The 25425-nt window shown below is 50.5% G+C and overlaps 1 protein-coding gene across 3 annotated transcripts in view; it reads right to left on the bottom strand.

The window, feature by feature from the left end:
- The window catches only part of PEBP4 (phosphatidylethanolamine binding protein 4), a 206127-nt gene extending 182540 nt beyond the window's left edge, over positions 1–23587 (bottom strand). For 2 of the 3 annotated variants that reach the window (XM_030312398.1, XM_030312396.1), the window contains exons 1-3: positions 23383–23587; positions 23159–23295; positions 15958–16084 (exon numbers count right to left, since the gene is read on the bottom strand). In XM_030312398.1, the coding sequence (XP_030168258.1) occupies positions 15958–16084; positions 23159–23289 (258 nt within the window). In that variant the 5' untranslated portion in view covers positions 23290–23295; positions 23383–23587. The remainder of the gene's footprint in view (positions 1–15957; positions 16085–23158; positions 23296–23382) is intronic. The other variant, XM_030312397.1, reaches the window with a different exon arrangement.
- Positions 23588–25425: the final 1838 nt, after the last annotated feature.

Genomic DNA, 25425 nt, shown 5'->3' with positions numbered 1-25425 from the left:
CCAGTTCTCCACACCCTAGAGCTCGGAACAGGATTCACAAATGGCAGCGAGACATTCATTCCGAGAATAGGCATATGAAGTGACTTTGCACTCAGGGTACCCAGCCTCTCAGCTTCCCGGAAGGCCCCAGGGCTAGTGCTTCATCCTTGTCTCCCCTTCCATGCAGGAACTGCTCTCCAGGTGGCAAAAGGAAGGAAGGAAAGATAGCAAGTGGCCAAGGCTCAAGCTGGGATTGGGATTTTCTTTAGACACTCCACTTGAGGAAAATGTCCCTGGGACTCAGTTGCATCCCCATGCTTATCATCCACACAAAAAGAAGAATAAAGCCACTTGCCCTACCTCCCCACACCACTGCTGGGACCCCATCTTCAGATACCGGGCTGGGAGTGGGACAAGGCTGACTCATGAGAACCACCAAATATTCCTGCTTGGGGAACCCTATGCAGGGAAGCAGGAGCTCTTTGGTGGCTCCTGGCCGCTGTGCGTGCAGGGTAGCTTGTGCCCCAGCATCCCTTGCAGGACACCTGGAAGCGGACAGGAGCCAGAATGAAACCCAGAGCCCTCCTTGGGGACCCTCATTTGAGGCAGGGCCCCTCCATTTTTAACCATCTCCCTGGACACATGCCCACACCCAGTAATGCCGAATCCCGCCCTAGCACTAACCCTGCAGAGCACAGAAGTAATTCACAAAAAGTTGGGCAATTCAAAGTTACAGTTTCCACAGCAACCGGCACTCAGACCATTTGGGTAGCTGAAGCTTTTCCTCTTAGCATTCACTCTTTTTCTCCCCAAATAGCATTTTTTTTCTTATTATTAAAGTAATACATGTTCATTGGAGAACATATGGAAATTACAGACAAGTGTAAAGGAGAAAATAAAAATCACCCTTAATCTCACCACTCGAGGTGATCCAATGTCAACATTTTGATGTATTCTCCATTCGTCTAGTTTTTTTTTTTTTTCATGCATAAAAGGATACAATTTTTGAAAATTGGGACTCTAGTGAAATTACTGTTTTATCATTTGGTTTCTTCCACTTAAAAATATATTGTGAGACTTCCCAATAGCCTTACACATTCTTTGAGAATATGATTTTTAATGGCTTCATGGTACTCTTTCATATAGATAAAACATATTCTATCTAACCAATCTATTGTTGAACGTTTAGGTGGTTCTCCTTTTTTTCTTTTGCTATTTTAAATAATACTACAGTGAACAGCCTTTTACATAAATTTGTGTGTATGTCTCTGATTAAGTAACCAGATTAGAATAAATTCATAGAACTAAGATTACTGTTCAAACACAATGAACATGCTAATGATTTTAATACGCATTATCAAATCACCCTCTGGAAAGGTTGAAGCAATGTGTATTTCTACCTGTAATGTAGACTCTTCTTTAAAAAAGAAAACAAAAACAAAAACAAAAATACCCTCAAACTGAAAATTTGGTTGGGTTTAAATGAAATCTGTACAATTTATAAAAATTACATTTCCTTCAATTTAAGCATCCTCTCCTATATTTTTAATGAATTTTCTTATTTCTATAACCACCTACTAACATCCTTTGCCCTCTATTTCTATGGGGTATTCATCTTTTCCTCTGATTTATAAGAGCTCCTTATGCATAAAGATAATAATCCTTTGCCATATTTGTGGCACATATGTTCTCTCAGTTTGTCATTGGATTTTTATTTTGTTTACAGCATTTTTAAAGTGTAGAAGTTTCAAATATTGTTGTAACTCACATCTCTCCTTCTTTTCCTTTATGATTTTGTCATTTGATTTTTATGCTTTGGCAGACCTTCTCCACTCTGCGATCATTTAAATATTTACCTATCTGTTGCTTTCCAGTTATTTTATGACTGTGTAGTTTGGGTTTTACATGGACTGCCCTAAACCCCGTGAGTTTCACGTAGAGGTGGGGTTCTGAATTTGCTTGTTTAATGGTCCTAAGGCTGGAGTTGGGTGATAGATGGTTGCCAGGGAGATACAGGAATTGACTTGTCTGCCGCTCCTGCCTTTCAGGAGCTCTCAGCCTGGCAGGCACCTTTCCACAGGGCCCCAGGGTTTTTGCTAGTGAATGGAAGAAATGAACAAGGAGAGGGAAATAGCTGTTCCGCGATTACACACTGAAAAAGGTGCACCTCACGTGGCTCTGTTTCCCATCTGAGATGGGGGAGGTGGAGGATGGGGAGCGCCAGATGTAGGAAGAGCTGGTGAGCAGCTCCAGTCTCAGCACGTGAAAAATCAAGAGATTGGATTTCAAATCTGAAATTAACCATCACTCTATTTGCAAGATGAGGAGCTAGAGGCAGTTTTGCTGGCATTGCATATCATCGAATACCAAGTTCTCATGAAGAGGGACTGAGGGAAGAAGGAGCCTGGAACTTCAGCTCCCCAGAGATATGGACTGTATCTTCTGTCCAGCACCCCACGGGCCTAAGGGTTGGTAAGTACCAGGCAGGATGGTGTCATCCTAAGCAAGAGGGTGGTTGCCACCAGCCAGCATCCGGGAAGATGCCACTGCAGACTGCCCCCTTGGTCCAGCCACCTGATGCCAGGTGATTACCGCCTTCTGGCATCCCTATTTCAATCCAGCCTCCGAAACTTTTTACTGAGGGTCTCTGCTCAGTTTCTGAAGTCAACTCTGCATGTGCTAACAAGGCAAGGGGTTTGTTCATTCATTCCACAGGTTTATTGAGTGTCCACTATTTGCATAGTCCTGTGTTCAGCCTTGTAGATCTATTCCTTTTCAACCAGGCATAAAATATTTCCCTTCCATCTCCCCCTCTCCATTTTCTCTCCTTAGACCCCTTTAAAAAAAAAAACCTGCAACCCTCTATCTTGAATCTCATGTCCTCCAGCTATCACCCTGCCTCAGCTGTCATGTTCCAGGCTGCACTAGTTACCTGGGCATTGGAGAAGATTATAACCACTAACATTTACTGAATGCTCCCTGTGTCGGCACTGAAGGCTGTAAATACATGATCTCTCATAACCTTTATCCAATAACTTTCATTCAACAAATATTAAGTGCCTACCATGTGACAGACTCTTCTAGTGCACAGGACAGACTGGTGAATAAACCAAAGATTCCTGTCCTCATGAAGCTTATATCCTAGCTGCGGGGTGGGGATGGGAATAGACAAAACAAAGAAACACAATAAATGAAGAAATTATATGTAGGTTGGAAGGTGATAAATATGATAGAAAGAAGTGGGGAGAGATTAGGGGGCCCAAGAGTACCAAGGCTGGGAGATGGGAAGGCCTCCTTGAGAAGAGGGCCTTGAAGCAGAGATGTGAAGGAGGTGAGGATGTGTGCCATAGAGATATGAGGGGAAATGCCTGTTATGGTCAAGAAACAAAAAGGAGGCTGGGTGAATAAGGCAAAAAATGGTAGGAACTGAGGTCAGAGAGGTGGAAATGGGCCAGGTTTTAGGGTTCTGTAAGCCATTGTGAGCACTGTGGCTCCTACTCAGGTGAGCTGGGGATAAATGGAGGATTTTAAGCAGAAGAGTAAACTGATGTGACCTGAAGGTTAATTTAATTATTTTATTTTATTTTATTTTACTTTACTATTCTACTCTACTCTATTCTATTCTATTCTATTCTATTCTATTCTATTCTATTCTATTCTATTTTTGTGACCTGCAGATTTAACAGCTCATCCTGGCTGCTACATTGAGAATATGCTGGGGGTCTGGGGCAGGCATGGTGGCCAAGAGACCAGTTAGGTGGCTGTTGTGATGACTCAGTAGAGAGTGTGTGGCCCTGGCTAGGGTGTTAACAGTGGAGAAGAGAAGTGGTCAGCTTCCAGAGATACTCTAAAAGCAAAGCCAACAGGGGTTCCTGGTGAGTTGGCTATATATTGGGAGAGTAAGAGCAGTTATCACTCCAAGATGTTCAGGCAACACCGCTGGAAGTCTGGAGTTGCTCTTTGCTGAGATGGCAAAGGCAGCAGGTGGAGCAGGTTTGGGGGAGGGTAGACAGTGGGCACTTGGGGTTGGATATATTGCATTTGAGGAGCCTGTAAGATACCTCAGTGGCCATGTCAGTAGAATGTCATAGGGATGGCATTTAAAGTCATGACCTTGGATGAGACCACAAGGGAGAAAGTGTAGAAAAAGATGAGAAGTCCAAACACTGAGGCCTGGGATATCCTACACCAAAAGGTTGGGGAGAGGAGGAGCAACCAGCAAAGGAGACTGACAAGTGAAGAACCATGAAGGGTGAAGGCAAATCCAGAGAGTGTGGGTCCTGGCAGGGGCTTGGGGAGGGGATGTATCTAGGAGGAAGAAGTGACCACTGGGTCAAATGCTCCTGGGGAGACAAGAAGGATTAGGATTGGGAATTGGCCACTGGGTCTTATCCAGAAATGGATATTATACCCATTTTAAGGTGAGGAAAGGGAATCTCAGAGAGAAGATCCAAAGTCACAGAGTTAGGAGCGCCAGAGCTACAACATAAGACAAGGTCTATGCAAAGCCCAGCCTGCTTGCTTCTCATACTAACCCCTCAGACTCTGAGTGCTCTCTAAACCAAAGGAATGGCTCTGACACCCATGAATTCTCACTCCCAATGGACTATTCATACCCATGAAGTTGAACAGTCCCTGCAGGTCAGGGAAAACTGGGGATGAGCAGAGGATCACAAGCACAACTGTAAGTATCTTTTTAATGCCGAGCGGGATGTGAGGGGATTCTCAGAGTAAGCGTTGTCTGCCTGGCCCTGCTTTCCTTCCAACTGTCTGTTTCATCCACCTAATTAGGGCCTGGCCCCTGAGGACATTTCAAGTTAGTGGCCCCTGGTTTAATGAATTCCAGTCCAGAGATACATGTATTTGAATAGAAGGGCATTTCCACAACCAACCGGCAAAGGGAGAGACGGGGCGAGGGGTGCAGAGGCGTGCACAGCCAACCCAAATCCAGGACCCTCCATGTCTCCATTACCGGATAGGTCTCAATTGTCTGACCGCCCGGGGCAATGCCTTCCTGGCCAGTGTGCTGGCTCTCCTTGCCTGGGGCAGGATGATAGTCACCGATCTCCCTCTGGTGTCAGCTCTTGCAACTGCAGCCCCAGGAGACAGCAGGAGGCTATGTATGCCTTTTCATACATGCAGGGCCTGGAGAGCCACGCCTAGGAGCCCTCCTTCTCCCGTCTGAGCCTCGTCTGCCTCTGCCCGGGGCAGGTCTGGTGCTCTAGACCCCAGGTATGAGCCCTCTGCATTCCCAATTGCGATAGAAATAAGTAAGACGTGGAAATCAGGATGTCTGATGGCTCACCCTGGTTCTCCCTTAGGTTAGCAGTACAGACCTGTAGACCTAGAAGAAACCAAGGGTCTCTGATTTGTGCACACCCCTGCACGCCCCCACTCCCCAAACCCCATCTCTCCCTTTGCTAAGTCATTTGATATTTCAAGGCCCATTTGGAAAGGGAGGTGATGGAACAACAGAAGCTCTACTCCTCTACCTACTCCTTCCCCGCTTGCCTTAGGGGCTGGCTTCTGCCCTGGACCTGGAGCTGCGTGGCTGCAGTGGCAGTTGGGAAATAGCTCGGGCCATTTGGGGCATACTACAGGTTGCCTCCTACTCTCAAGGGGATGAGCTCTGGAGCCCATACAGACCTGGGTTCAAATCCTGTCTCTGTCACTCACGAGCTCTGGATTCTTTCTGTGCCTCAGTTTCCTGACCTGTAAAATGAAGGTAATCCTACCTACTGTGCTAGGTGGCTGTAGGGCTTTAGTGCCACAATGCTCGTGGGGCACTTAGCACAGAGCCTGACCATGTGGAAAACAGTCAGTAAACGTGGCTATGTAGTAAATGCTTGGGGACGACAGGGATGCAGGGGGCCCAGGAAAGAAGAGCACAGTACAAGAGCCAGGGATTTGAGTCCAAGCTTTATCACTACACTTAACACATCTGTGCACTAGGGCAAGCTAATGTCCACAAGGCTGTGAGGAGACTCAAATGGGGTGTGAGGCAATAAGTAGATGGGTACTGGGCTCTGAGGCTGAACATCTGCCTTCTCCAGCTAACCCTGGGCCAAGGATCCCCAGTGTGGGCAGAGACACCTGCCTGGCCCATCTCTTGGGACTGATCGGAGATAAGAGCTGTCATGACAAGGAAAAGTGCTTTGAAAACTGGAACGCTTATACTCTTGTTACCAAGAGACACCCCCCTCCCACCCTGTCCCCTGCCAGCATGCTGCACTTAGCTCCCTATCATAGCACAGATCTTACTGCACAAAAACTGCCTCCTTCTTGCCATCTTCGAGCATACAAAGGTCTCTGCCATCAGGGAGTTTACATTCTAGTTAGAGACACACACAAGAAATCGAATAGCAGGAATACCCAAGATGACAGCAGGGGCAGGAGTGAGTGGATCCTGCCCGCTGCAAAGTCTCAGTAGAAACATCAGGTTGAGGGGAGCACAATTCCCAAAAGGGAAGCTAAGCCACAGGAAAACTGGCCACTGGCTTGGGCAAAGATGGACAAACCCTTGCATGGTGAAGAAGGTGCTGGCACTGGAGTCAGGAGGCCCAAGTGGTAGCCTAGGCTCTGTGTTAATCCAAAAAGGCTTCATACTGTAGGATTCCAACTCTGACATTCTGGAAAAGGCAAAAGGTATGTAGACAGCAAAAAGATCAGTAGTTGCCAGGGGTTGGGAGATGAGTAGGCAGAGCACAGAGGATTTTTAGAACAGTGAAACTACTCTGTATGGTACTATAATGATGGACACATGTCATTATACATCTGTCCAAACCTATACAATGTACGACAGCAAGAGGGAATTCTAAAGTAAACTCTGGACTCTGGGGGCGTAGGTTCATCAGCTGTAACAAATGTACCACTCCAGTGGGGGCTGTGCAGGGGCATACAGGAAATCTCTGTAATTTCCACTCAATTTTTCCGTGAACCTAAAACTGACCAGCATTGAGGGTGCACTGGTAAGAGAGTGAGATACATCAAAGTCCACACCTATAACCTCCTCTTTAGGCCACCATCTTTTCTCTCCAGTGACAGCAGGCAACAAGTCATTGTACATTCAAAATTTGAGTATCTGTCCCTCCAAATGGCTCCAACCAGGGGCAGGCAGCTATTTTAAAATCCAAGAAGGGGGCGCCTGGGTGGCGCAGTCGGTTAAGCGTCGCGTCCGACTTCAGCCAGGTCACGATCTCGCGGTCCGTGAGTTCGAGCCCCGCGTCAGGCTCTGGGCTGATGGCTCGGAGCCTGGAGCCTGCTTCCGATTCTGTGTCTCCCTCTCTCTCTGCCCCTCCCCCGTTCATGCTCTGTCTCTCTCTGTCCCAAAAAAAATAAATAAACGTTGGAAAAAAAAAATTTAAAAAAATAAAATCCAAGAAGCCTCTGCTTACACTGCCACCAGTCAGCTCTGAACAGATCCCACACACGCATGAAGAGCCCCACACAGACACTTGCTGAATGACCTTTTTTTTTTAAAAACCAGGATACAAACCCAGTGAACTCTCCTTTCAGATCCCACATGCCCCGCACCCCCCACCCCGAGGAGTGGCCCACACAGTTGTTTTTTTGTTTTTGTTTTTCAAAGAAACATTATTTGATCTGAAAAACATCTGGAAACTGTTTCCCCACACTTGACTGGAAGCTTTCAGCCGACATCAGATGCCCCACCGCTGAGCAAACACCCTGTTTGCCTGCGCTTGGAGGAGCCCCACCGTGGACTGGGGATAGGCGGTTCGATTAAAAAGCTCGGGAGGGTCAGGCGCAGGTCTGACCGTGGGTTCTGCAACCCCCAGAGCAGTGAAAAGTGGGGGGGGGGGGGGGGGGGGGGGGGGGGGGGGGTAAAGAGGACTGAAAATAAAGGTCAAGGCCAAGAAGTTTCCCAATGAAGCCACCCAGGCACAAAACATCGCCACACGAGCGCTTCCGAGTTCATTCTTACAAAGACAACCATTCACATTCTTACTTTCAGGAGGCGCTCCTCGTGGGCAGGGCTGGGATGTGTTTTCGCTTATGTGCCTGGCTCCTGTAACAGCGTCCCGCACAGGGGCACAGACGAGGCCCCCACGAGGACCCGCCCCAGCGAGCGGATGCGTGAGTGGCACCCCAAGTCCGGCGTGCACTTCGGAGGCCGTGTCGGGCATTTTCGCCACGAGCATCTTTGCCACAAACATCTTTGCCGCATAAGCAGCCGGCCGTAAGGCAATTTTGCCGTAAAAGATGATGAAAAGTAGCTGGCCGACGGTTTAGTTTGTTTGACAGTTTGGTTTCATTTCTCCATTTTATACTATATAACCTTAGCCCTCACCGCGGCCTGTATGTACAGTGACGCAGAGTTTTCAACCCACATATCTCATAGAACTTTGGAATGTGGATCAGCGCACATGTGACCAGATGCCAAGAACAGCCGTGTAGAAGGCTGTCACAGCGCCGTGCGAAGCTCAGTTATAGATGCGCATCCTGGTATTTGGAAACTGATACCTCTCTCAAATGCAAGAAGACATTTTAGTGAAAAAAGTGTGATGCTGAAAAAGGAGACGAATCAACAAGAAAAAAAATGTATAACACGACGAATGAAAGACTTTGAAGACAAGTACCTAGGTACAATCCACAAAATCAGTTATTTGTGTGGAGTTGCCATTGAAGCTACACTATGCCTTTTGAATGTATTCAAATATTTTATATTTCAGAATAGTCTTTTTAATTTTGTTATTCGTTTTTCATGTTTCATTATGTCATTTTTCATGAATGTCCCTCTTTCATTTTTCATGATTTTAGTTTTTGCAGCAAAATTGCCTTAGCCAATTAGTCGTGCAGCAAAAATGTTTGCAGCAAGGATGCTTTTGCACGAAACTACCTAGAACTCCATCTGTTTTCAAGTAACAGGATGGAGTCCAGAGGCAACACTATGTAGCTGAAAGTCAGTGGACTGGAAGGGATCTAAGGCTGGCTCTTCCCCTTCCTAACTTTGGCAAGTGTGACCTTGGGAGGTCCCCTCATCTGCAGTTATGGGAATAATCCCTACTCTGCCCAACTCCCAACATGGTTAGGAGGATCGTGTGAAATCCTACCTGAGAAGTTCCTCTGCAACTTCAAAATCTGACTGCAAGGGTTGGAAATGGTGACAAGCATTGCCCCTCTTTCACTGGGTCCTGTCATGACCAATGGCATCGCCACAGCAGATGGCCAAGAGGCCCAGGTGATTTTAGCAGACTTGGTCCGGGGACAAAGGATAAACTGACACATGAGCAGTTTCTCCTTCATGCACACCTCCTCTACTGGGCACCGGGTGCCCTCTTCACCTACCTTCCCAGGTCTTGCTCTGCCCATCAGCCCCGCTCCCTGCTCTGAGCCTCAAACCCACACAGGCCTCCTTCCACTCCTTGTACTCTTCAGACTACAAATCTGTCTCTTACAATGACAGCTGACACCGTTTGCTAAGCTTATGTCACATGTTAGGCATTGGGTTAGGGTTGCAGGTCATGAATTCTCCCCTAAATCATCACTCAGTGAATTGCTGAACCCCCCACCTTGTTCTGGGTTTACTGTCTGCTCCCAGGCCCCTGTTCTGGAACTCTTCTGTCCATCCTCAAGAGCAGTGCCAGGGAATTTGCCAAATCCCAGTGGCTCTCCCCAGCCTGGCCCTGCGGCTGCTTCTCCCCGAGTCTGAGCCTGGCAGCCACCCCTTTCCATTCCTGCCTCTCTGACCCTGCACCTTCCTGACCTCTGTCTGAAATGCCCACAAAGTACAACTTTCTCGCATTCACACCCGAAGCCCTTCTGGCCTCCAGATAGCATCTCACCTCTGTGTGAGGGGCTCTGCTACCTGTGCTCCAGCTCACAGGTCCAGCAGCTGGGGAGACCCCTCACCCCCTCCTGGGGCACAGCGAGCACACCTATCTCTCCTCCTCTTCCTGCTCACCCACGTGCCGGGGCCGGGGGCCTTGGAAGCTTCTGCTGTGCTTCCCACCCTTGACCTCTGAGGAACTTGGATACCTCGTTCCCTTTATTTGACCTCCACCATCCCTGTGGTTCTCCTTCTCAGATATGAACTTCTCCAATGGGCCCGTTATCTCTAATTTCTGCTGTTTGGGGCATTGCCTTTCCACTGGCTCCTTCCTGCCAGCACTTAAATAGCTCAGGTGCCCCTTGTCTCCCTGAAAACTTCTGGTGTGTGTGGCCCACACTACCACATCCTCTCCTCATTCAGTCCTCCCTCCCTGCCAGGGCTCCCCAATAGTCGGCTGGGTTAGGTCGGATGCACTTTTTCTGTGGCCTGTCTGACCTGACCTCTGCAGGCTGGCTGTAGCTGACCACTCCATATCCTCCCCCGAGTGAGTCCCACCACCTCAAAGATTCCACGCCCCGCCCCCTGACACTGAGGACCCAAATCTAGGCCTCCAGCCCTGCCTTCACTTCCCAGCGAGCTCAGCGGGCAGCTGCCTCTGGGTGCACGCAGGGTCCTCAGATTCAGCATCTGCAGAGTTGCTGGCCTTTGTCCCTATAGACCTAGTTCTTCTCTTGTGTCCCTTGGTGGAAGCCAAAATAATGGGACAGTGCCCTACCACACCTGGTAATTATTAACCACACTTCCCCTCACTCCCCAGAGCGTCTTGTTTTGGAGGATGAGTTATATGCTAAGCCTCACCCTTGCTCACCTGCCTGGTCATCACAGATACCCAAGGGTCACACTAACCCTCCCTCCGCCACGACCCCCACTCCTCCTCAGTCACCAAGCTCTATGGATTCCATTCTTTCTATCTCTCAAATCCATGCCACAGTTCATGCCCTCACATCGAGGGCTTCAGCAGGGTGCTCTCCCTGCCTTCAACCTCCTCTTTCTTCCATTCTTCCACCTGTGCTGCCAGACTGACCATCCTGAATTGCTAATCTGGTCACATTCCCCAGCCCCTCCCCAACCTGGCTTCAAAATAAAATCCAGACTCCACACCAGGGCAAGCAGTGTCTGTGGCCCCTAACATAGTGGCCCTGTCCTCCCCTGAGCCTCCTCCCTCACCCGGCCATCTGGGCCCCCCCACCCCCATGCCCTGCCTATTCACTGTCTGCAGTTCAGCTCTGGGTACCTCCTCCTGGAGGCCTCCCCAGACTGACACAGCTTGGCTGCCCCACCTGGTCCTCATGGTAACCGCAGCTCATCCACCGCAACACTGATAACCACGCGATTCTGTCTGTCTCCCGACCTAGGCTGGGAGCTCCATGGTGGCGCCTTTTGTTTTTTGACTTTGAGGCACTACCATGGTGTCTGTGTGTTCCATAGATATTTGTTAAGTGCATCACTTCGTATTCCTAACGCTGAATTATGCCTGGCCACGCCCGGCATGTATGCGTGCTCCTCCTCTGCCCCTTCTTTCCCTGAAGGAGAGAATCTGCTCCATCCCTCAGGGGCTGCTCTACCCAGCATTCCTCTGAGTGTCAGGAGCCCCACGTCCCTCCTCCACTAATCATTTTGTGACCAGCAGCCCCTATTTTTCTGCTCTGTGTGTAAAGAGAAGGATGGGAAGTGGACTAGTTAGCTCTGAGGTCTCTTGCAGCAAGGAGAGTCTGTGACTCTACCACATGTGTCCAGACTTGTGTGTGTACCTTAGGCCCGTGAGGGCAAGGAGGTGGCCCCCCAGGAGGCAGTAACACAGACCCTACAGGCCCAGGGTGGGGTAGGGCTATGCCTGTCCCGTCTGTTTGGAGGATACTCAGAGTTGCCTGCTTTCTGGAACGGAGAGAGGAGCCAAGCCTGCCTGGAAACCTGAGGGACCCCAGGACTCCTTGTTCCTTCTCTCTAATGCAATGCACATTCCCCACTTAAAGGTAATTTCTTCACTTCAAAAGGATTCCAGCTGGTTAAATTCAAGGTGAAGAATAGGCCTCAGTCAAGAAGCTTCTCAGGGGCCTTTCGGTTTACATCATCTTGAGAAGGGATGCATTTTAAGACGCTTGCCTCTTAATGTTTGTCAAAGCACCAGGGGAGAAAGCTTCCTCTTATTTCAACACCTCTCTTAACTCTTGGGGTTGTTGGCACAGGGACCATCCATATTTTCCTGCACTACTTTGCCTTTTGGAAAACCCACTGGATTTCTCTCCTGGCTTTCCTCTTCCCAACCCTGAGCCCACCCCCACCCTGGGTAGAGGAGAGACTAGTACTGGCTTCAGCAGCTTTTCTTCAGGCTGCCCCAGACACCCAACAGCTTAAAAGGCAAACCATGGGACTCACACATCTTATAGTTCACCACGCTCCAGGAGGTATCCTTCCAGCAGCCACTCATTCATTCATTTATTCACCCCCTCACCTAGTCAGTCAACATGGGGCCTGCAATGCTGGTAGGGGCTGTGGGTGGTCTTGCTTTCCTAGAGCTTACAAACTTGTCAAGGCTATGGGAGATATGAACAAGCAATCACAATACAAGACAGAAGGAAGTAAACTCTAGGTCTGATGGGTAGGGGGCATTTAAAAAGCTCAGAGAGGGGGCACCTGGGTGGCTCAGTCAGTTAAGTGTCTGACTTCGGCTCAGGTCATGATCTCGTGGTTCATGGGTTTGAGCCCCACCCTGGGCTCTGTGCTGACAGCTTGGAGCCTGGAGCCTGCTTCAGATTCTGTGTCTCCCTCCGCCCTCTCTCTCTGTGCTCTTCCCTCCCCTGCTCATGCTCTGTCTCTCTGTCTCTCTTTCTCTCAAAAATAAATAAACATTAAATTTTTTTTAAGATAGTTCAGAGATAGAAGACACCAGCCAGGGATGAGGATAGGGCCAAGAGAGAGATAGAGAAGTCTTCTTAGAAGCAGCAGCATTTTGGTACGGGCAGGGTGTCCCAGTAGGCAGGGTCCAAATATGGGAAGTGGCCTGAACAAAGATATACAGGCAGGAAGACCTCTGGTAGGCACAGAGGCACTGTCCCAGGCCCACAGCACCTCTCCTGAGGGTTTGGTTGGTGATGGTGGGGGCTCCCAAGACATGTCCACTGGCAGCTGCTGCTTTGGTGGCATTGCTTTAATCACTTTGAAGCAAGGCACTATCCCCACATAGCCAGTCACAACCTGCTTGTCCTTTATCAGTAGGCCCCGGGCCCAGAGGAAATGCCTTCAATCCCATGCTTTGTCACTAAGGACTCGGGCTCCCCTGCCCACACTCTTGAGAGACACTATTCCCAGAGAGCAGCCCTTCCTCTCCAACTGTTCCAGTTTCTCTCTCTGTAGAGGTGTTTGTTCCCTCGACACCTTAAGGGAAGCTCTAGCCATCATATCATTTCTCATTACCCCTGGCCTATCTCCACCTCTTCACCACCACCCTCCTTAGCAAACACTGCTTTCTGTCCCAAGAAAGCTTCCATTCAGCAAGCCCCCCTACCCCGCCCCCGTCCCCTGACTGTGCCAGTGCCCTGGTGTCTCTGCTGAGAGCCCTTACCAGTGGTCTCCTCTGGGGGAACCATCCTCATTTGCCCTCAGCTTTTGTAGATTTAGTGGGGTTACCCAAGGTCACTGGTTCAAGGATAAGCATGTGATCTAAGCAGGACAAATCCTGGGATTTTTAATGGTTGAAAAGTGTCAATCTATTTTCACTGGGATTGATAAACTAGTAAAACAAATCTGAAGCTAATGGGGTTGTCTTTGCCACCACAAGGAGAGTCTATTTACGCATAAAACCAGCATAGAAAAAAGTAGAGAAAGGGAAAAATAGATTTCTGGTGACATTGTTTGGGCACCTGGATCCAGCCATGCCTGAAGCTATTCCTGGAGTTTTCATTTTGTGAACCAATAGTTTCTTCCCTCTTTTGGCACAAGCCGGCTAGCGTTGGCTTTCGTCACTCATCACTAACAGTCTCAACTAAAGAGATACTTCACTTGCAGACTTGATGAAAACTTTAAATGAAATGACACACAAATAGGACCCAGCATAAAGTGGGTACCACTCGATTAATGGTGTTTTTTGATAACCCTGAATCACCTTGTCAAATGTCAGTTAAATTTACAAAAAAAAAAAAAAAAAAAAAAAACCCAAACCCCCTAGTTCTATAGTAGTAGAATATTACGTTTCTTTCCTTTGTTTCTACCACTTTGACCAATTTTTTCTTTGTGAAATCTCTACTCTCCTTGGCTTTCTTAACCACAGTCCTTGCCCTTCATAAGTCTCCAGGTTTTCTGTCCTGCCCCACCTCTGGACTGAGACAGGGTGGGAAATTTCATAATCTGGAGGGAGTGATGTTTTCTCTTCATTATATGCCCACACCCCAGGACAATCGGTGTCAACTAAAAGGAATCAAATGCAGATTTCCCAAACTTGCTTCAAACCAAGTACGCCAGGTACTCAGAAAGTCTGCACTGCCATCTAGTGGACATATGCTATAACATCAGGCGGAATGGAGTAATTTACTGAGAATCTCTCCTAGGACAGTCACTGGACTGAGAATGCGGTTGATCTCATTACTTTTCAGTGGCAAAGCCAAGGACAAGTGAATTAATGGTGAAGGTCAAGCATCTAATCCCCACCGGGCAGCATTATACTCTTCCCTACAGGACTGGGCTCCTTCCCCGCAGCCCTCCACCTCCTGTTCCAAGTGTTAGAATCACAGTGGCCTATATCTCCTCTGCTTCTCCCACGTGTCCACTGGTGTGCCCCAGGCCAGAGGTCTCCAAGGGAGGAGGGCTGACATGTACATGTGTGTGTGTTCACGTGCATGCATGTTCATGTGCGTGAGGCTTGGGAGGGTTGAGGGAGAGAGACTCAGAGGCCTTCTCGTCACTTGCTTGCTTAGCCTCCCGGAAGAAAGGATGTTTTGTCAAGGTTGCAAACACAATAGCCTGTCAAAGCTTCATGTTTTCAATCTCATCAATTGTGAGACACATCACAATCTACTGGTTCCCTGATAGTGAAAACAGTTTAAGAAAGAGAAGCATCTACCCTCCACATCTGAGTAAACTTGCAAATTCCCTCGCCCCAGAACTTGTTATTTTGTTGTTTATGTAGTCACTGCCATCAGGCCTGGATTGACAGAGGGGAAGAGCCGGCGGTGGCCTCTCCCTGCCGTGGTGCACAAAGGGGACCAGAAGGCTGTGCATATGGTGTGCATGTGGTCACATCCTGACCATGGCCCTTCAGCCTCCACCCATTTGTGACCTGGTTCCTGGACACATCACAGTCCTTTTATGTAGGTTGATATTGGCATCTCCTACTAAAACACAGCAGACAAAGCAAGGTTGCCATCCTCTCCTGAGACTGTGGGGGCTCAGTGTGACCCAGGAATCAATGAAGAGAGAAACAGTGACCGGAACACTGGAGCAGCTCCCCCCAGGACATGCTCTGGCCACTGGGAGTGGCAGCCACAGTCCACTTTCTACTTCCACAGCCCTGCCCCAGGCTTACTACACCCCCAAACCAAGGGAAGCTTCCAGAACAAGATAGTACTAACCTTTCCTAGAGGAAAGAATAGTTATTTCCAATTCCTAAAAGAGCTTCAATCTTCTATTTCAGACAAGTTTGAGCAAACGTTCCGGTGTGTCTCATACTGCGACGATGGAGTCAAGGTGCACTGTTCTGCTTGTTTAGCTACATGAGAAGCCCTGCCCATTACTAGTTAGCTCCTCCCCATTCGCCAGCCACCTTGAACCTTGAAAAGGACTCCCTACACCCCCTCTCTCTTCCTTTTCTCTGCTGACTTCAAAGCACACATCAGCCGGTCTCCACATAAACTGACGAGCCAGGCTCTGGGGCCCAGGGGCTGCAGGAGCAGGGAAAGATCCTGGCAGAGCTGCCCCACAGTCCCACTAAGGCTTCCGGTCTGCAGCCCCCTCCAACCGACCCCACCCTCCTCCAAGGCCATAGGGCTGCTCTGAGGCAGGCGCATCCTATGGCATCAGCTACCTGGTACCACCAGACCCAACCCAGAGGGCCTTGCTTCAAGTCACACAAATGAGCAAGCTCAGAGGGAAACCAAGACCCATGGCCCTCCCGCTCCAGGCTTTTGCTCACTCACCTCCAAGGCCCCAGGGAACTTGACAATGGGCTCATCCCAGTGGGTGATCTTCTGTCTGTAATTGTTGCAGTCGGGAACAAACATGCAGCCAATGTTCCCCAGTTCTGGGTAGAAAACTTCAAGGCCCCTGTGGAGAGAAGGAGATAGTCAGGGGGAGTCTGGCAGGTTCAAAGCCTTCAGTCTAGCCCCATTGAAAATGTAGACTCAAGTGGGATGGAATCCTAGGCCTGCTACCAACTAGTAGTGGTCACTAGCGTGACTGGTGTGACCTGAGAGTTACTTGCCCTCTTGGTGACTCGGTTTCTTCACCTGTAGAATGGGGACACCCCTGAAGTATTGGTGTGAGGAGTAAAGTAGCTGATCGACGTTTACAACAGAGCCAGCAAGTCGTCAGTGGTCAGAAAGTGTGAACTATCATCTGTATTGACTTCTCAAAAAGAGCATGCATCCTTAGACAAACCTGGTCCGTGTCTTTAAAGTAGGATTGCGTTTATAAGAACAATATTTGCACATTGCTTTTCGGGGAGGTTCTCTTTACATCAAGAAAGGTTTAGCAAATTAGCACATCCTTCTTCACGGGCACAGACGTTCGTCAACCCTAAACAAATCAAGATCCTCTGTATGTCTGGAAACCTCACCAATAGTTAAATAACCCACATCTTTGGGGCAAGCATTGCCCAATAACCTAGGCTCTCCACCTACCATTCCCTGCACTTTCAAAATGCAAATATCTCCTAGGAGGTAAAATATCTGGTCACTAAGACTGTAGTACGAATCCATTTATCTATTTTTTTCCCTGCAAAGAAGGCCTGAACAGCAAGAATGCTCTGAGAATCGAGTTTACTGGAAGGGCTGATCCCATAACTTCACCAGGGTTAGCCTTAAGGGCTTACCTGTATCTGAGCCTCAGGGATGTATACCAGGCTGGGATGTCAGAAAGATATTTAAAAACAACAACAACAACAACAACAACAACAAAAACCTTGCCCTTCCTCTCTGTCCTTCTGTCACTTTATATCACCAAGACCCAGGATCTCTATAGGGTGCATTGGGTTAAGATGATTCGCTGACAGAGAAGGGGTGAATTCCTAGCCTTGCCCAAAGTCCAGCTTGGCTGACCAGCTCCACACCCTGCCAGTGGTCACCCAGAGCTGGCCATGATTCCCTTGCTGGAGGTAATGCCTGGAGGAGACCCAGTGCGAATATAATGGGGGAGTAGATCTGGAGGGGGAGCTCCTGAGTTCTGGACCTGGGGAGAAAGGCAAGGCCTGCATTCCAGTGGGAGGGAACTCACATTCTCCTCCTGTCCCACCCTTCCAGTGGCTCCTGAGGGCCAGAGCCTGCAACACTGAGCAGACACAGGATGTCCTGTGGGCCAGCACCCCACCCCCCCACCCAAGCCAGCCTCAGGCCAGTTAGCTGAACTTCCGGTTTGCTGAGCACACTTGTTTCTTCTACCTCTTGGCAAGTTTACAGTAATTCCTTTGGAGGCCATGGTTTGAATGGCTTTTGAACAAGTTTTAGAGGACGGGTTTTCATTTTTCTTCCCGGCAACATTTTGGTTGTTCTGCCAAACAGCTCCCTGCCACTGCGGCTGGCGAGACCCAAGGCTGAGAGAAGGGACCCTCCACTGGCAGAGAGATGGGAGAGTCAGCACATAGCCCGGACTGGGAAAGGCCACGGGGCAGGCAGGATGGAAACGGAGGAACACAGAGGCCTTTCCCAGGAAACGAACGGGTTTCCTTATTTTATCCTGGTAGAATTGCTGCAAATGTTTAAACAGTTAATCAAAATCAGCAAGCTGACGTTTGGTGAGTGGGCCTAAAGGGTAGGTGTCAGGGGACCAGGGATTAGGTCCCTGCTGCCAGCCCCTGTCACACCACAGGGCGCTGCCAGCCCAGCATCTGAAAACTACATGTTACTCCACACAGCAGGCCATGCCAGGGGGCCATGTGCAGGCCTCTGTTCTGTTCAGGAGTTTTACCAAAGGCTTGGATCAGGACACAGAAGGCAAATTTATTTGAATTGTAAGTGGCACAAAGTTGATTAATAACAACGATCAAATTGGTCGTTGATTAAAATTAACAGATGGGGGTCGCCTGGGTGGCTCAGTCGGTTAAGTGGCCAACTTCCCCTCAGGTCATGATCTCACGGTCTGTGAGTTCGAGCCCCGCATTGGGCTCTGTGCTGACAGCTCAGAGCCTGGAGCCTGCTTCTGTTCCTGTGTCTCCCTCTCTCTTTGCCCCTCCTCCATTCATGCTCTGTCTCTCTCTGCCTTTCAAAGAACATGAATAAATGTTAAAAAGAAAAAAAAAACTAACAGATGATTGCAGTGCCTGCGTGGCTCTGTTGGTTAAGCGTCCGACTCTGACTCAGGTCATGATCTCACAGTTCATGAGTTCAAGTTTTGAGTCAGGCTCTGTGATGACAGCTCAGAGCCCGGAGCTTACTTGGGATTCTGTGTCTCCCTCTCTCTGCCCCTTGTGCTCTCTCCCTCCCTCAAAAATAAATAAACGTAAAAATAAAAAGTAACAGATGACCAAATCAGCCTAAGGAAAGATCTGGACAGGCCTGAGATGAACTGAATCCAAAATTAAACTTAGTTAGAATACACTTGACACCTTGTGCCATCTTCCTGCAGTGCCCTTCCTGCTCGTGTGGTACTTCACATGGGACACATTCTATCTCCATCCCCAGATTTGGGACATTTCCTGGTCAACTTCACAAGACCAAGAGGCACCTGAGAGGGCGGGGGAAGGGGCAGGGGGCTCTGGTCCCAGCGTGGTCACTATCTCACATTGCTTTGGGGGCAGGGTGGGGGATGGGGTGGAGGGAAGGGAATGGCATGATGGGCATTATTTCATTTCCTACAATGCCTCAAAGCGGCTGTTATCATTATCCTTATCTCCCAAATGAGTAAACCGAGGCCCAAAAGAAAGTTAAGGAACTAGCACAGGGTCTCATCGTTGGTGAACTACGGGGACAGGGACATGGGTGTGGCAGGCAGCCAGTGTCATGTCCCCAGAGATCCCCGCCTCCTGGTCCTCCCACCCTAGTGGGAGCCCCCCTCCCCTTGAGCGGGGGCTGGATTTAGTGACTTGATTCTAACAGAGCAGATCTGGCAGCAGCGCAGGATGTCACTTCCAAGATCACGTTATAAGAAGACTGTGGCTTGTCTCACAGGCTCTGCCCCTGAGATCCTGGCTCTGTGGGAAGCCTCCGCTGTGTGGTGAACAGCCCCACGGAGAGGCCACATGGCAAGGGCCCGAGGCCTGTCAACACCCACATTAGCGAGCTCGGGAGCAGAGCACCCCGCCCCAGCCAGTCCGCTCTGCAGACGAGGTCGCGGCCGCGGGTGAGCCCTTGCTGCCCAGCCGGGCGCTGCCCAGAGCAAATGGGACACAACAAGTGTGAGTGGCCACCACGTTTGGGGTGACTTGTGCAGCGGTGGAGAACTACTCCAGCGGCTTGTCTGCCGTCTGCTGCGCCACACAGCTTCCCTAGGGAGTCACTTCGTGTCTCCAGGCTTCCGACTAGTAGTGACCCAAGTCCCCTCAGCTTTGTAAGACGCGGATCAGAGAGAGACAGCTCCCGGGCTATACCTGTGGAAAGGGCTCAGAATTCCAATGGCCTAAAAGCACGGTTGACAAGCAGGCCCATGGAGGTGAGGCCACCTGGACAGAGGTCCGAGGGGGCTCAGTGGGCACACAGTTCTCGGTGTCAAAGTGTGGGGCGCCACCTTTGGAAAAGAGCAATGGGTCTGTCTCCAGCCTCCGCTCGCGGAAGTGGGGCCCAGAACCAAGGCCCCCCGAGGAGGAACTGACGATGAAGATGGGAGCCCAGCTGAGAAGAGCTGCGGGTGGAGGCAGGCAGCGTAACCCCCCAACGTCTGAAGGAGACTCAAGAGGAAGAGAAACTAGGCGCGTCTGGGTGGTTCAGTTACGTGTCCAACTTCAGCGGAGGTCATGATCTCCCAGTTCGCGGGTTCCAGCCCCACATCAGGCTCTGTGCTGACAGCTTGGAGCCCGGAGCCCCCTTCAGATTCTGTGTCTCCCTCTGTCTCTGCCCTCTCCTGTTCTTGCTCTATCTCTCTGTCTCTCAAAAATAAATAAACATTAAAAAAAAAAAAAAGAGGAAGAGGAGCTAGACTCGTTCCATGCAGTGTGCAGGACAACACTAGACAGGATGGGGTGAAGTTAAAGAAAGGCAACCCCTGCTTCCAGTGGGGATGCAGCTTCTGAGGGCGGGGGGGGGGGGCTTTCAGCACAGGCCAGAGGGCTTTGGCGGGGTGGGGGGGAAGGGGGGGCTCCCAGCCAGGGGAGCTGACGCAGCGGGAGGGCGTTGTTGAATAGACGCACCCACAGGGTGTGGGTTAGACTGTCGTTCCCTCGCTGCTGAGACTGAACCTGAGTTCTGATCTCAGGATTTTGTCAGGGGTCGGTAAGCTGTAACCCCGGAAGAGCTTTTCCCTTAATGGTGTCTTCCTACTGCTTGTCCCTGTACATGAACTTCCTCCTTTCTAGATTAATACCCTCAGGTGTTAAGGCCTGACTTCAAAAATTCCCTATTCGGGATGCCTGGGTGGCTCAGTTGGTTGAGCGTCTGACTCTTGATTTGGGCTCAGGTCATGATCCCAAAGTCCTGGGATCCAGCCCTGCATCAGGCTCAGCACTGAGCTAGGAGCCGGCTTAAGATCCTCCCCCCCCGCCCCTCCCCCACTTGTGCATGTGGTCAGGTGTGCGTTCTCTCTCTCTAAAAATTTTTTTAATGTTTATTTATTTTTGAGAGAGAGAGAGAGCATGAATGGGTGAGGAACAGAGAGAGAGGGAGACCCAGAATCCAAAGCAGGCTCCAGGCTCTGAGCTGTCGGCACAGAGCCCAATGTGGGGCTTGAACCCATGAACTGTGAGATCATGACCTGAGCTGAAGTAGGACATTTAACTGACTGAAACACCCAAGCGCCCCCCCCTCTAAATATATATATAATATATATATATATTTTTTCTCTCTCTCTATTAGACTCTACCTAATAACGAGAGGAGTGGCTTCTTGGGGTGTGGGGAGATGTCTTGAAGAGGTCAGAAGCCTGAGCTGAGCAGGGTTCTTGGCGAGGGGGCCCTGGCACAGGACATCCTGATCTCTCCTCAGGGGTCTGACGTATCCATGATGTGTTCTCAGTTAGTGATGATCTTTTACCAACAAAGGCCTTCAGAGTAATAAAGACAAACCTCCCCTTTTGCAGTGACGGTTTATAACCAGTCATTTCCTAGCACACAACCTTAGTGTGGCAAGTTTGTGTTTCTCAAGCTGGGGGTCTCCTGGTGGACTCCAGGGAGTCCTGAGAGTACCTCCTGTAATGGAGTGAGTTGCAGTTGCCCCTCTCCCAGAATTCATATGCCGAACCCAGCCCCCTGGTGTGATGACATTATGAGGTGGGGCGTCCGGAAGGGGCCTTCCACTGTGTGAGGGGACAGTGGGAAGACAGCCATCTGTGAATCAGGAAGCAGGTTCTCACCAGACGTGGAAACTGCTGCCACCTTGATCTGGGACTTCGCAACCTCCAGGAGGAGAAGAAGTAAATTTCTGCTGTTCATAAGGCACCTTGCCCTAGCACTTTGTTATAGCAGCCCAAGTGCCCTGAGACAGTTCCCCTTCACTCGAGTTTGAGAAGCTCCAAAGGCGGGTGGGGAAAGGGCATTGAGTGTAGAGCCAAACAAGGGGCGCTGAATCCAGGCTCTGCCACTGGCGAGGTGTGTGAGCTCTGTGGACCGGTTCTTCAATCTTGGGGATTCCTCATCTGCAATATGAGGATGGTGATACGTACCTGGTGGGTTCGTGATAACAGCGAAATGAGCCAAGGAGTCTAGGCACCAGCAGAACTCCTGGCATACAATGGATGCCCCAGAGCCCTCAGGCGTACCATAGTGCACAGGCCCCCAGGGCACCAGCATGTGGATGTCTGCAGGGCAGAGCCTAGGGCAGCCGGGGCCCAGATGGGCCGCCCCCAGTGACCACGAACATGGTCATTTTCTAAGTGTGCCGCAGTGAACATGGGAAGCACAGAGGCACTCCATAATGGGGCCTTATTGTGGCCCCGCCCAGCTGACCTCCCGGGCTCATGGGGACTTGATCTTCTGCCCTACCAGAGTTAAACGGCTACCCACCCCCAGGAAGGCTCCGCTCAGCAGAGTACCTAGAGGACTGGAGCCCACATGTGAGATGCAGCCGTGTTCGCTCCTCCCACTCAAAACTCCATTTAGAACTGTTTGGCCAGAGTTTTAGAAATGTACTGATAAGAGCACAGAGCAAAATGTGTGTTAGCTTTTGGGAGAGGGAGGGGTTTTAACTACCTAACTTTTTCAGGGAAAACATGTATTTATCTTTCTAAAAGTTAACATTTGTAAGAATTCAAGTGTACCCAAGGAGGCAGAGCAGGAAATAAGAGTTCTTCCCTCCTCTCTCACTTCCGATGGCTTCAGTGGGATGCCAGGCTCCTTTGTCACCAAACTGGCAGAGGGGCTGGCAGCAAAGCGGCCTGGGCAGCCCTCAGGATGAGCCACGAGTCCAGGACAATTAAGACTGGCTTTTCTAACGGGCAGTCAGTGAGGAGAGAGCTGAACTCTGACATAGGCAGGAGGAGCTTGGGTCCTGAGAAGGGAAAAAGCCCGCCTCTGAGGCCCAGCCTCCTCTCTAGACAACACCCAGTGGCCACGCTCCTTAAAGGCCCACCTGCCCCACACTCCCAGGGCCTCCTTACTGAAAAGCAAACAGCCACTTCTCACACAGGGAGGGTCCAATCCCACACCCTCTGTGGACTGCCACTGTTCTTTAAAATGCCTCTTTGTTGGGGGAAGGGAGCATTCTGGGCTGTGGGGAGGGATGGTCTCTCTTGGGTGCCAGCAGGGAGGGTGAGGCCAGCCCCTCAGGTTTGGAGGCCCCCCTGGAGTATAAAGGGGAGCTGACTGTATCTGTATATACCCTCTGGGTCCGGGAGACCACCGTCTGGAAGGTAGGAGCCTGTCTCCAGTTCTTCCCTTAATGCTGGCCTCCATTGAGGTGGTCTCCAGGGCTCAGTGATTTTCTACCTGCCCACGAAGGCCACTTAGGAGACAATGCTCCCTGGTTCTGCAAACACCCCTCCTGGAGATCTCAACCCCCATTGTGCCCTGCCTGGTTGCTTCCCGGGCCCCACCAGCCTTACTTGCAGAGGACAGCATCGGTGTCAGACAGGGCCTCGTACGTACACATGTCGCCGTCCTCCTCGTCTCTGGGGACCACCATTGTGAGACCCAGAAACAGTGCCGCCGTGGCCAGCTTCATTGTCCAGCCCATGGATACCTGGAACACAAGGGACTTTTAGAGCTGCGGGGCCCTCTGCAGGGGGCGCCCTTCTCACCCTGTGGCCCCCACCCCCAGGGGACTCACTTGAAGGAACAGGGACCTCTGGTAAGCAGAAGGAGAAGGGCAGGCAGCTGCCTGGGCTCCCGCAGCTAATCTGCCACCCGGACACAAATACCTTGGGAGGACCTGGGCCTACTCCAACCCGGTCTCAATTTGCAGTCCTGGCTGAGGCCCCTCCTCTGTCAGAGCAAGGCTTTGCTGTCCTCTAATCCCGGCTGCCAGGGCAGAGAGCAAGCTGCGAAACAGAAGGGCTTATATAAGCCTCTCACCCCACCCAGATCCTCATCTTGTCCCCCACCACTCGCCCCGTGTGTGATCAGTGGGCCATGGGCCAGCCTGCTTCTTTGGCTTTAAGGCAAACTCTGGGAAGCTGATGACCCCAGGCTTTAAGCTGGGGGCGGGTTCCGGGGAGCCTGCAAGAGCAAGACCTTGGTTGTTTTTCCAGGAGCAGGGCTTGGGCTGGGCTGTGCGCCGGAGACAGCTCTGCTTCTCCTGCCCACAGTTCCCGCGCCACCTGCCTTGACAGCCTTGGGGCTGACGGACGGTCGGTGGTTGGGTGCAGTGACCCTGTGCAGGAAGGGCTGCCGCACTTAGGGCCGCCCTGGCCCCGAGGCCAGCTCCAAAGGGCCAGCTGAGGACAGAAGGGCTCCTCCGACTGCACCTTGCAGCAGTGCTGAACTCAGCAGTCTCCCAAAATAATAGTCTCTGGAGAAGAAACCGGCAGGGCTGCTGGGGAAGGGAGCAGCTTGCACGGTGCCAGTGAGGTGCCGGCTGGGCGGAAGGGGGGAGCAGCCTGTAGGAAGTTGTGTGTGGGACTCTGATTGGAACCAGAGAGGGCAGGGGAAGATCACAGGCAGTTCTCCCACGGCCTTTCCAGTTGATCTGTGCTCTGTCTTCTCCGAGATGGGGTGTGGGGGTGTGCTGGGGAATGTTCTAGCAGCTGGGAACTGAGGACTCCCGTGTTCTGCTCTGAGCCCCGCCAGGCTGCTTGGGTAGGGGGGTGGGGACTATGCCTCTCTAAGATGCACCATTTCTCCCTTTCATAAAAAAGTATAATGACCCGTCGCCCCCGTGCCTTGCTAAGGAAGATGAGATCATAGCTATAAAGTTTACACAGCTTAAGCTTTAGAGAAACTATTTCAGCATAGCTGGCTTTCCAATTGAATTTCTGCATCCAGGATCCCAACTTCTAGCAAAAAGCCCTTCTTTGGGGCTATAAATTAAACACATTTCTCAATAATTAGAGTCCCTGATGTATGACTACAGCTCCCCCACAGAGGACTCATTCCCCAGATCTTCCCTACTGGAGGTGTAGCCTCCTCACAGGAGCCTCCTAGTAGCCTCCTCACAGGATGGCGGTGAGAATGGAATTGAACAAATTATGTTAAGGCCCTCAGTGAGGGGATGACCCTCACCTACGGAATGCTCGATCATGTATGCATTCCCAATCCATTTCGCTATCAGGTACTGAGCACCTCCCATGTGTCAGGCCCTGTGTCTGCTCTATGGTGTAGGGACAGCATGGCCCCTGTTCTCATGGAGCTCACAGGATAGCCAGAGCCACAAGGACAATGCCGCCAGAATGGTCTTCAAAGGCCAAGAGACTCTGATCTTCAAAGTGGAAGCCGCTAGAGAAGCCAAAACTTTCCTCAATACCAATAGCTCTTAGTACCAAAAAACCCCCAAAAAATGCTGTCTGGAGGTGGGGAAGAGTCCCCGGGGTAGGGTTGCTCCTGCTGAGTCTACTCAGGTCAGCAATGCTTCCTTACTCAGTATGTGGCAAGCTTTTATCATTGAATCCTTATGATATGATCCTTTGGAGTAGGTGCTATTCTTATCCCATTTTACAGAGGAGGAGACTGAGGTACAGAAAGGTTAGCTAACTTGGACCTTGGTCACATGAGTCATAAGTGGAAGACCTGGGATTTGAACCCATGCCATCTGCCTCCAGACTACTTGCTCCTTAACCATTAACCGCTCTCCTCTACTGCCCCCTCTTGGAGCTTGGCTGTCGCCCTTCTTTCCCTTCTGTTGCCCCCTCTATTCCCTGTGTTCTTGGAACACAGC

This window comes from Lynx canadensis, chromosome B1 (genome assembly GCF_007474595.2).
Source record: "Lynx canadensis isolate LIC74 chromosome B1, mLynCan4.pri.v2, whole genome shotgun sequence".
NCBI classification, from domain to species: Eukaryota; Metazoa; Chordata; class Mammalia; order Carnivora; family Felidae; genus Lynx; species Lynx canadensis.
Note: the sequence above shows the minus strand (reverse complement) of the source record. Positions and strands in the feature narration are given on the sequence as shown.